Raw genomic sequence first — 12,326 nt, 5'->3', positions numbered from 1 at the left:
CTTGTTGCCCAGGCTGGAATGCAATAGTGCGATATCGGCTCACTACAACCTCGGTCCCCCAGGCTCAAGTGATTCTCCCACCTCAGTCTCCCTAGTAGCTGGGATTACAGGCATGTGCCACTATGTGCAGCTAAGTTTTTGCATTTTCGGTAGAGATGGTATTTCTCCATGTTGGTCAGGCTGGTCTTGAACTCCTGACCTCAGGAGATCCGCTCACCTTGGCCTCCCAATTAGAGTATACTTACAAATTTTTTAAAAACTTAAATAATCAAAATATGCCATATAAAGTACATTTTTATCGTAAGCCTAGAATTTCAATAACATTTTTACATTATGACATTTTAAAATGTCTCTTCTTACCAGAAAACTAATGCTGTTTTCCTTAAAAATTGTACAATGAATTATGAAGTAACAGAGTAACATGGGAATCAGAGCCAGGATACTTGGCAAGTCCACAGTTTGGAACTTATTTGGCTTCGTGGCCTTTGTCAAGTCACTTATATTCTCTGCATCTAACATCCTTTTTTGGTAAAATAATCTACAAAGTTTTAATGTCTCTTCCAGTTCCAAAGTTTTATGGTGATAAAAAAGATGCCACGTTTTTAAAGGTGGTATTATTTTTTTCAGCCATTCAACATATTTTAATTATCTACTATGTGCTAGGCACTATTTTAGACCTCGAGGACTACAAAAATAAACAGAAAAGATAAAACACTTGCTCTCCTGAAGTTTATGCTCTAGTAGCAAAGAGACGATAAAAAGTAACACAAGAAATAGGGGCATTGCATAGTATAGTAATGGTGACAGAGGCTGTAGAAAAAAATATAGAACAAAGTAAAAGGGTTTTGATGTAATGTTGTAGGGCAGAGATTACAGATTAGTGGAGTAGGCAATGTATGTCTCATTTAAAAGCTGATGCTTGAGCAAAGACACAGGAGGTGAGACAGTGAGCCATGTGACTATCTAGGGAAAGGATATATCGGTCATAGAAAATAGCTATTACAGTAGCCTTGAAACATAAATGTGCCTACCATATTCAGGAAACAAGGAAGCCAGTTGGATCAAATAAGGAAAATGATGGTAGGAGAGTAGAAGATGACATTAAACAGGTAATTTAGGGGAAGGATCATGTAGAGGCTTTGTGTAAATGTTGGCTTTTACTCTGAGAAAAATGGGGAGAATTAGAGAGTTTTGAACAAGAGGATTAACCTGATTTGACTTAGATATTAACACCTAGGTTGTTGTGTTGAGATTAGACTATACATGAAGAGGATAAAACCAGGTATAGGCAGTTAGAACATGAATACAGTTGTCGAGGTGAGACATGATGAGCGTGCATGAAGAAGATGTTAGGTGGAGGTAATGAAAAGTAGTGAGATTCTGTACCTATTTTTAGGGTAAGACATTTGAAATGTTAAATTTGACATGGAGATATCAAGTTTGCAGTTACATATAAGAATCAAGTTCAGGAGACATATTCAGGCTAAAGACATTAATTTGGAAATTGTTATTATATAGACGGCACTTAAAGACGTGAGACTGAATAATAACAACAGGGATTGAGTATACAGAGAAAGGGCAAATAACCTATAGATTATACTTGAGGACATTTCAGTGTTGATACGTCAGAAATAAGCGAAGGAACCAGCAACACAGTTGGTCGAGAGACCGCCAGTGAGGCTAGGAGGAATACAAAAAGAATATGCTATCCTGAAAGCCGGGGTTAGAAAATAGGTCAAATAAAATAAGGACTGAGAGATGGCTTTGGATTTAGCAGGATGGATGTCTTTGATGACAAGAGTAGCCTTACGGGAGTAGGTAGGAATTAAATAGAGTGGGTTAAAAGAAAGAGAAAGTAAAGGAAGTAGAGAGAACCTATATAGACAACTCTTTTGAGAAGTTTCACTGTGAAAGGAAATGGAGAAATAAAGTATAGGAGCTGTAAAGGGAATTAGGGTCAAAACAGTGATATTTATTTCAAGATGGGGAGATAATAACATGTTTGTTTTCTGACAAGAATGATCCAGTATAAAAGGAAATATTGATAATGTGGGAGGAAGGGAGAGAATTGCTAGAGTGACACTCTTAAGTAGGTGAGAGGAGATGAGGTCTGGTGTACCAACAGAGGAGCTGGTCTGAGCTAGACAACAGTTCATCCTCAGAAGTAGGACAGAAGGAAGAGCGTAAAGAACCCATGCTGGTAGGAGGGCAAGTGCAAAGTATCGTGTAGAAATTACTTTGTTGATTTCAATTGTTTTAACATAGAAGCTCTTATTTAAGGGTTACTTGATATGTGGTAAAAAAAATTAAATATTGACTGCATTAACTCATTTAATTCTTACAACATTATAGGAGTAATTCTACAAAATTAATGGATGAAGGAGTAGAGAGTTGAAGTGACCTGTGCACAGCCTGGGTTCTAACCCTGGTGGTCTGGCTCCAGAGCCTGCCCTCTTAGAGTCTACGATGCATTTCCTCTGTTCTCTCCAAGAAAAAAACACCTTCTCCAATCTTATTCTCTACCAACATATTTGCTAGGACCCTTTTAACAAAATGTTGAGTTGCTTCAGGCACAAATTTGTGATGCTATATGATAACTTCAGGAAAATCAATCCCTTAGATATCTCTTAAAGCCCTTACTATGGAATCATATGCAGAAATTAAGAATTCATAATTACATTGAAAAATTATTTTAACTTTCTCATAAATATGGTGTTGTTCACACCCACAGAGAAACCGAGATAGAGGAAAAGGGAGATGATAGCTCCCATCCAGGGACTTTAGGGCACGTGAATTTTTTTTTTTTTTTAAGACAGAGTTTCACTCTTGTTGCCCAGGCTGGAGTGCAGTGGCGCGATCTTGGCTCACTGCAATCTCCACCTCCCGGATTCAAGCAATTCTCCTGCCTCAGTCTCCTGAGTAGCTGGGATTACAGGCATCAGCCACCACGCCCATCTAATTTTGTATTTTCAGTAGAGACAGCGTTTCTCCACATTGGTCAGGCTGGTCTCGAACTCCCACCCTCAGGTGATCCTCCTGCCTCGGCCTCCCAAAGTGCTGGGATTACAGGCGTGAACCACCACGCTCAGCCGTAGGGCATGTGATTATTGAATGAAATGGCCTAAGAAATGTACTGTTTATATTGTTTGGTTACTTGACTGCTTACTCGGCATTTATAAGTTAAATCTATGGACATGAGGCCCTATTGTGTTTGTAGAATTTTGTTTTTAAACTGGTACAACTACACATTCCATGCATATAGCAAAATTCCACTTGTATAAACTTATGCTCCAAAAAACTGATGTACTATATTCCATGGTCTTGAACATTACTAGGAAACTTCTATATTCACCTAGTTTACTTCACTTACATTCACCTAGTAAAAATGTTGCACCTCTTCACTTCTCTGAATGCTCGCTGATACGGATTCAGTCAACTCAGTATCCACTACCTCTCTTCTCAACCTTAGATGCTGGCCAATATTTAAATGATAGGAGCTCACTATTGTAGACATATTGATGATTTCGGGTTGCTCAAAGACCTAAGACTTATGCAGCTTGTTCTTAAATACCCAACCTGTTTGAGGGCCAGAGTCCTGAGGTTACAGTTTGTTTAAGGCCAAAACGCAACAAAATAAGCACAGTGAATGTGGGTGTGTGACTCCTCCAGTCAATACATAACCCGAATTTAAAACTTTTGTGCTACAACAAATACAAGGCTTGTTTGATTAAAGGATTTGGTTCCTGGAAACTGTCTTAGCAGAATTTACTTAAGGCTTTCAACTTTGTGCTACGAAATGAGAAGTTTAACCAGGATATCAGTTGATGCATTTCCTTTGCTATTTTTCTAAGAGCAAGACTGGAAAGTTTTATGACACTGTGTTCTCAGGCTGTCAGGGTTTAAACAAACAAGGTTCCCTTGACATGAGGAAAGGTTGCCTTTGTTCTTGTCTTAGCCATTTGTCTTGGGTTGAGCAGTACAGTCATTTCTCATACATGTGGAAGTTGCTAAGATCAGTCATTTACCTTGGAACGTAGTTCAGTGGACACTACACTGATGGCATTTTAAGATACATGTTTGTTCTTTATGTGAATGTCCTTAGGGCCTTTGAGGCTGCCCTGAGATAGAGGCAAGGGAAAGTACATTCATGTGCTACCTTCTTCTCAGGGTTAACATAAACCTTGTTTCTTCATTCACCCTGTCTGATATGCGTTGTTTCTGATTTGGCCTTGCTTCTTAGCTCTTGCCCTATTCACATATCCTCTGCACCATCCCTTATCCCCACCCCTATCTACCTCCACTCCCTATCCCTAGCATGGTGACTGCCTATACCTAGACTCCTATTGGTTTTAGTCCATGGCTTCAGCTTAACATTTACTTCTGTTTTATTCCTGCCTTCTCCAAATCACTGAGTGATCTCAGTCATTTATTTCCTCTCTTCCAGTACCCCCTGTTTCTCTCTCTGGTCAGTTTATGCATCTATTTATTAGATTTCCACTACAAAACCAAACACTCCTCTCAGTCTCTATTCCTACAAAGCCTCACTGTGGGTGTCTACCACCTGCAGTACAGGCAGCCTTCCCTGGGCTCTTTCCACCTGTGGCTTCCGTTAAGTGTGCAGTAAATGCCACGTCCATGAGTGAACACAGTCTTCTCACCAGAGATGAACTCTCTTGCCTCTAAACTCTCAGTCTTCTAAAACTTGTTTGGTCACTATCCCAGCTTTTGTAGCTGTTATCATATTGCCTTATACCGTAGGTATTCCTTCATACTTCTTACGTTTCCTTCTCGATTTTAGCTCCTTGAAGGGAGGGGACATGAGTTAAAAATATTAGTATCACCCACGGCACCTCACGTAGAAGACACTGTCTTTGTCCAATGAATGAGTCCATTTCTCATGATGTCAGTGAAAAAGGAGGGGGGAGCAATGATATAAGAAAGACACATTCGCATTTATTAAAAGAAGACAAAAAATAGATTTCTCAATTCCTGTATCAGAGACAGGCAGTAGATTATAAAGATAGGAAGAGGATCAGGAAGGCTTGGTTGGAGAAGGACCTTCTGAGTGGCCCAGAAAATATTTGAAGCAGTCAAGTTTCCACGGGTGCTTTTCTTTTCCTGATTACTCTTCTATTGTCTGGAATTAGCCTAGTTTCTATGCCCTGTGCCCCTAGGATATGTCCAGGTATTTAGAGGCCTCCTATGGGCAGGTGTCGAGGGTCTATGACCAAAGTTGGTTACATGTATTATACCCATACAAAGGAATTTACTTAGAAAGTGTCTGAAGAAGAGGCCTTATTATTAGTTGATCCCTTCACATTATGAATGTTCACACTGCAAAACTGTGCCTGAAAGACAAGAACTTCACTCAGAGAGGCACATAGGTACCCATATTTGGGTTGATGTAAGGCATGGGTCCTTCAAAGTCAACAAATATTTTATAAGCAGGAAATAGATTTCTCCCACCCCCAGCCCCCAACCATGAACCCATCACCATTTCTGTGCTACCTGGGGTTCAGGCATAGATTAAAACCCCTACTGGCTGTAAGTTTGGTCTGTGTTCGCTTCATGACCTTGGGAATTTTATTGCCCGCCTTAATGGCCATTCTAATCACTTGTCTTCACAGTTCATTATCTTGTTACCTGTAGAGAATCCTAGGAGCTGGCTCATTTCTTCTGTTATCTCTTTGTATAAAGTTTAATGGATGTACAATCTCTTCACTTTTCTTTTTTTCTGTGTCTGAAAGGTTGTGATAACAAAAATAACAATAGCTACAAGCTTTTGTGAAGTTAATTATTTTAAATAAGCAAAGAAGACCAAGCACCTGAGAAGAGAATGGCTCAGAAATTGGAAAGAAAGCGTGATGCTCTGCTACAGCTGGTTGATATTTGGCTCTTTTATTTTTCTCCTGAGTAACATAAGAGCCATTGAGCTCAGAGGACGTGAACATCCTGCACAGGAAATAGATGGTGTGTGGAGGAGGTCGGAGGGAGGGGGGCATCCAGCAGCCGTTCTCTGAATCCTTCAGTGAGCTTCCCTTGAATATGTCGGAGAAGCAAGTAGAGGGGCTGGAAAACAGAGGCTCTGCTTGGATGGCTTCCAACACACTTCACAAAGCTCAGGAAAAGCTCAGCTAAGCCACATGCATTTTATGTTTTCCAAAGGAAAGACTCTGCTTGTTGGTCTCAGGGTTAAGGAGTCTCAGCAAGTTTTTATAGATACACTCAAACACTCTCTTAGTATTTTCCTCTGTCATGGAAAAGAGCCCAGGGAATAAAATCACACTTAGTGCCTGCTAGGCTAGTTGGCTCAGGGAAGAGATGGCGGGGCAGTTAACTATATTGTGGGGCACCCTTAGCTCCCCAGCTTCACTAAGTTTATAAAAAACTGTGTGTGCGTATATGTATGTGTGTGTGTGTACATAAAAGTACATAATCTTGAAATACATCCACTCTTCTGAGTTTAGTTTCAAGTTTCAACTAAGATTGTGTGTGTGTGTATGCACACACACGTGTATATATGTGTATATATATATATACACACACACACACACATATATATGAATGAATACTACCTTCATCTTTATCAGGAGGACCAAATAAACACCATGTAAACTGTAAAGTGTGGAGAGACACAAAGGTGATAGGCAAGTGACAAATCTGAAAACTGTCACGAGTTGAAGCTTGGGTTTTTTCTTTAATTTCCCCCAAAACGTATTTTAAAGCAAAAAACTAAAGCATTTACTGTTCCTTTGTGAGAATGATTTGGGATGTTCATTGGAGCAAAAAGGCCATTTATGAACTGACTTTGGCCTTGCTTTAGCCTGTCATAGTCACGGTGTTTATTTCAGAACCTGAGATTTACACTGGCTGCATATTAACAGAGAAGAAAACCTGGAGTCATTGGCAATTGGAATTTTCCAGTACAATTTTCCATTATCTGCTCAATTTAAATTGTTTCTTTTCTAGAAAAAACAATTTATTTTTAACTTTTTCACTTATGTTCCTCCACAGAAGGCTTACTACTATTTTAAAGACATTTTACCTTGCTCACAAACTTGTAATTTTCTCATTCATAATTAATGCTTTCCTATATTGTCATTTTCCTGAAATTTTAGCCAAAAAAGTATATATAATTATGCTAAATAGAGATGCTGGAATATCGTTAGTATCAGAAGTATGTAACAGTGTTCCTAGGTTTAGAATGTTGTGTGTTCCTATTTTCCCAGGTTTCCACTTCTATTCTTGTGGAACTGGAAACCAGACTTGTTTTGGTTTTGTGTTTTTGGCCATCTGATTATACTTTACAATTAAGAATCAACTGGTTAAATAAGTGAAGACGAAATTGAATAAAGCAACTATCCTTATGCTAATGAGAAAACCTACAAAGTTTTCTCTTTTAAATACTTTTAACAGAAACAAATATTTAATTAGAATTGTCACTTAATATCTTGCAAGAAAGAAAAATGTGGCCACTTTTTTTTTTTTTAATTTTCTAACTAGAAAAATCATATAAAGTATTGACCACTTGATTCAGGATAATATGATGCAAGATGCTTAAACAATAAGTCCATGCTGTTTGGGATCTATACAACAGCATACAAAAGTAAAAATCAGTTACTTGAATGCAGCAAGTGCAAACTAGTTCTACTTCAGCCTGATTAAGCAGCGCCACCTACTGCACAGAAGATGTACTTTATGTTCGGGAATTCTCTAGTAGAAACAAATCTCTACAGAGCTAAGCACAGAACAAAATCAGTTTTCAGTCTGCTATTGTGTAAAATTTGCATCTGGGTTATTTTATTGAAGTTTTTTCTAGTGTTTCTCTGTGTCTATTAGTCTACTTATTCATATTGAGAGCAACAATTACATAAGAAAGTGAGAGAGAACAGGAGATAAAAAAATGCAAATACGAAAAAATAGGAATATAGGATATTGATTCTTGACATCTATTGATGTATCTTTTATTATGAAAAAAAGTCCAGTGTACCTCCATTTCCCCTTTTACACATGACAATGACATAAGAATCAACCGTTAACCAATGCTTGTTTTAATCAAACCCTTGTTCACATTTTATTCTAGGCTGCCTATAAGTTTGTCTAATATTAAATGATTATGCATTAATAGGGCTCTGTTGCATTCCTCTTTCTCTAAGTTTTTTATCCTTATAATAGCACTTATGTCTACAATATTTTTAAAATAATAATTTCTAATATTCTAATGTATTTTACATTATAGCCTCACATAGACATTTCATAGAGTATTAATAAGTGCATATCTTTTAATTATGTTGGGTCCATTAATTATCTTTTCAACCCTTTGGGTTTATTTTATCTAGTCTATTATACCACAACATAAAATAAATAAGTGGCAGTAGACATGGTACGATAGTGATTATGATTCTTTTTATTGTTCTCTGTCACTCTTTCAAGGTCTTAACTACTTATTTACCACTCACATTACTCACAATGATGCTTGCACTTTTATGATGAGGAGATCATATCATTTCAGTTCCTGCTTTATAATTAATTTCGCAGCATGTGCTCATTCATATCAAATCGTATTTGTCATCCATTAATTGATTTATATATTAATGGAATGTCACACAGTCAAGAATTTATGATAGTTAACATTTGCCAGGGCTTTGATCTCCAAATTAACTGAAACAGAACATAAATTGTTTCTCTATCATACCAAAGTCATAATTATATGATTGAGGCATGTTAGAAATCTAGACATACAAATAGCACAAATGGTCTCAGTTTTGTATCCTCATTTGAAGAACAGCTATTTGAATCCCAAATACTACCGAAAACTTGACTGACTTATACTTGTCTATATCTTTAAAACTCTGTTATATTTACTGCAACTTTTCTCATTCAATTAAAACTTATTGAATATTTACTATATGCTAGGCACTGTGCTAGGTTCTAGTGATTCCGTGATTAAAAAAATGAATTCCTTGCCCTCAGTGAGTTCTCTTTCTTGCAGAGGAAAATGGTGAGTAGTGTGTGAGTAGTCCTGGAACAGTAAGGACAAGAAGCTATAGGCACAAAAGGAAATCAACTCAATCCAATCTTCAGGGAACAGGGAAGTGTAGTAAGGGGGAAATGAAGGAAGACTTCCTGGAGAAGAGAAATCCTGAATTGAGTCTGCAGAAGAGATAAAGCATTTGTCAGGAAGATAAGTAGAAAAAGAGTGTTCTAGGAGAGAAGATAGGATTTACAAAGACATTGAGATGAGAGAACGGGATAAGTTTAAGGAAATACATGTGGTTCACTTCACCTGAGACTCAAGACAGCAAATAAAGTTCTGAGAGATGAAATTAGACAAACAGGCAAAGTTTAGATAATGGAGAATCTTTCATGGGTTTGAACTTTATTTATTTATGAATGCTTTAGTGGGTTTTTTTTTAATCAAAATATTTTAAGAAGTGAGAAGTGAGTGATAGAATCAGATACAAACTAATTAGAAATCTTTCCAGCAACACTGTTAAGAATGGAATTCAGTAGAGTATGACTGGAGGAAGGGAGATGGGTTAGGGAGTAGTCCAGGAAGTGATCCAAGGGAGAGCAATAAACGACAATGGGCATGGACAAGGAGAAGATGCATATTGATGGACTGTTACAGTAGTAGAACTAATTTAATGACCAAGTTAATGTGAAAACTGCAGAAGAGGAAGGCCAGTAAAACTTCTATTTCCAGTATGAGAAAGGTTTGATGGCACCACTCACTAAGATACAGGCAATGCACAGATTAGAGATGAGCAGAGAAGAGAGATCTGCTGCAAATATGTTAAATGCATCCACGTGGAGAGGTCCGATGGGTGGCCGCTTATGGACATTTTTAGGGGACAGATTTAAATTGGAGATCTTCAGGTCTAATCTTTGTGAATCCTTAAGAATATGTCTAACTTAACTGAAAAATTAAAAATAAGTTGGAAGTTGGTTCTGCATTATATTCCAAGACCTTCCTTCATCTGTTGCACTGTTCTTACACCCCCTCCCCTCAGAGGACTGGTATGAACAGTTGTATCCCCTCATCCTTACCCTGAAGGACTGCATGGGAGAAGTGGTGAACCGAGCCAAGCAGTCCCTGACGTTTGTGCTCCTTCAGGAACTTGCGTACAGCTTGCCCCAGTGTCTGATGCTGACGCTAAGAAGAGACATCGTCTTCAGTCAAGCAGTAGGTGCATGTTGTTATTGTTGGTACAAAACAGTGCTGGATTGTTAACATTCTATCCTTGATGATGAATAGAATTCTTTTTGGGACAGCTTTATTTTTAGAAAGATCCTTAAAGTTTTGGTACCCCATGTTTCTTATTCACGATAAATATCAGCTGAATATCCTAAGCAAAGAGTTTATGAGACCTTAAGTATTTATTTCTGAAAAGAGATGGCCAAGTCTCTAACATACAAATTCTGCTTCACAGGGCATGAAATCCATGAAGGACGTGGTTGTTATCTTTGTATTATGCTCAGGGGTCTACATAAGTGTAAGGGAAGGGACTGTTGCCTTGTACTGCAGGTGACAAACTAGGACTTGGCAAGGGGGATCCGTTTGCAGTTGCTTATTTGTACAGTTCCCCCATGAATCTTGGGACAGGGTTTCACAATGATCTCTTATTTTGTTTTTAAAATAAGTTTTCAGGGCAGTAAGGCTTGAATGGGAAGTTTGACAGGGCCACCTTCTTTGCCTACACCCAACATGATTCATAATGCCAAGGCCTGCCTTCATCATGGTGACTGTGCTGGTGCTTTCCTTCCCCCCACTTGCCTCCATCCCTATGGCTGAGTTTTATAGACACGGCATATGGAGGGGGAGAAAAAGAAGACTTATCTTTCTAAACATTCTAGGAAAAGGGAATGTTTTAACCAAACTGTCCCTTTCCCGCGCTATTTCATGAATGGTACAGTGGCACATGGAGTTAACCAGGTGTCGGAAAATATGCTCTGCCTTATACATACATGTTTTGTCATTGTGTTATTTTAATGACCCTGTGAAATGATTATTATCATCTCTATTTTACATATACAAAAAATAATAAGATTTGGAAGTGCTTAAGTGTTTATGATTTTACTGTTAGAAATGGTAGACATAAGATTTGAAGACCCATCAACCTCACTGCTGTCCATGTTCTTTTTCCCTTTGGACTTCTACCTTCCCCAAGACTTTTATACACAGCAATTCTAGATCAAAGACTGTCAACTTGTTTTAATATGCCTACCAAATAGTTGTAGTTTTGTTACACATACCTGAGAATTGAATCTGTGATGCCTCAGAAGTATTAAAATATTTCAAAATAAAACAAATACGTTTGCTAACTGCAGTAAATCTTATCAGTATTTTTTTTTCAGCTTGCCGGATTGGTTTGTGGTTTTATCATCAAATTACAGACAAGTCTGTATGACCCAGGCTTCCTACAGCAGCTTCACACAGTGGGGTTGATAGTACAATATGAAGGACTACTAAGTACATACAGTGAGTATTGCTTTAGTACGAGTTAAAAATCACATTTCTATTCGTAAGGATATTTAACCCACAATTTTTTCAGAAAAACATAAAAATAAGAAGTAAACCTTTATTGCACCAAATATTACAAAAATAATATAACTTTCAGTTTTTTGTATTCACCTTGTAACTTACTTTTGCCTCCCATTAAGATTTGAAAATGGAATTATAGATTATTTCAGAGTGGACTCCTGAGCAGCCATCTGGCTTTTTTTAATATAAAAGGCTCTGTGCCAACATAGTTTCAATGACTGGATTTTAAAGTCTGAACCCTGTAATGTCTGGAACTGCACTGTTCAATATAGTAGCCTTGCGTGACTATTGGGCACTTGAAATGTGTCTGGTCCAAATCAATAAGTACTAGATATGCAGACCAGATTTCAAAAACTAGTTTTAAAAGGTATTTTATATTGATAATACTTTTATATTAATTTACAACCGAAATGGTGTTCTGGATATACTGGATTAAGTAAAATCTATTATTAAAATTAATTCTATCTTTTTCATTTCACTCTTTTAAAAAATGACTACCAGGAAATTTAAAATTATATATGTGGCTCACATTATGTTTCTGTTAGAGAGTGCTGATCTGGAATCTTAATGATCTCCCTCTCAGGCTTCATTTGTTAATGTATGGAGATGCAAAACTAGCATGAACCTGGGTCAGTGATTATCAATTCAGCTACCTCTGTTATTTCTAGACAACGCTTATCAGTCCTGCCAGTAGAAAGAAATGTACACAAATCATAAAGGGGTTAAAACCTTTCTCCAGCCTCGCAGCAAACGTCCACGTTTTTCCTTCCCTCAAAGGGTA

The 12,326-nt window shown here is 37.6% G+C and overlaps 1 protein-coding gene across 3 annotated transcripts in view; it reads left to right on the top strand.

Moving 5' to 3' along the window:
- The window catches only part of INPP4B (inositol polyphosphate-4-phosphatase, type II, 105kDa), an 825,859-nt gene that overhangs the window by 727,205 nt on the left and 86,328 nt on the right, over nt 1–12,326 (top strand). For all 3 annotated transcript variants that reach the window (XM_011955816.1, XM_011955817.1, XM_011955818.1), the window contains 2 exons: nt 10,014–10,186; nt 11,359–11,482. In XM_011955816.1, the coding sequence (XP_011811206.1) occupies nt 10,014–10,186; nt 11,359–11,482 (297 nt within the window). The remainder of the gene's footprint in view (nt 1–10,013; nt 10,187–11,358; nt 11,483–12,326) is intronic.

This window comes from Colobus angolensis, unplaced genomic scaffold (genome assembly GCF_000951035.1).
Source record: "Colobus angolensis palliatus isolate OR3802 unplaced genomic scaffold, Cang.pa_1.0 Scaffold400, whole genome shotgun sequence".
Taxonomy (NCBI): Eukaryota; Metazoa; Chordata; class Mammalia; order Primates; family Cercopithecidae; genus Colobus; species Colobus angolensis.
This window is presented reverse-complemented; position numbering and strand designations above follow the sequence as displayed.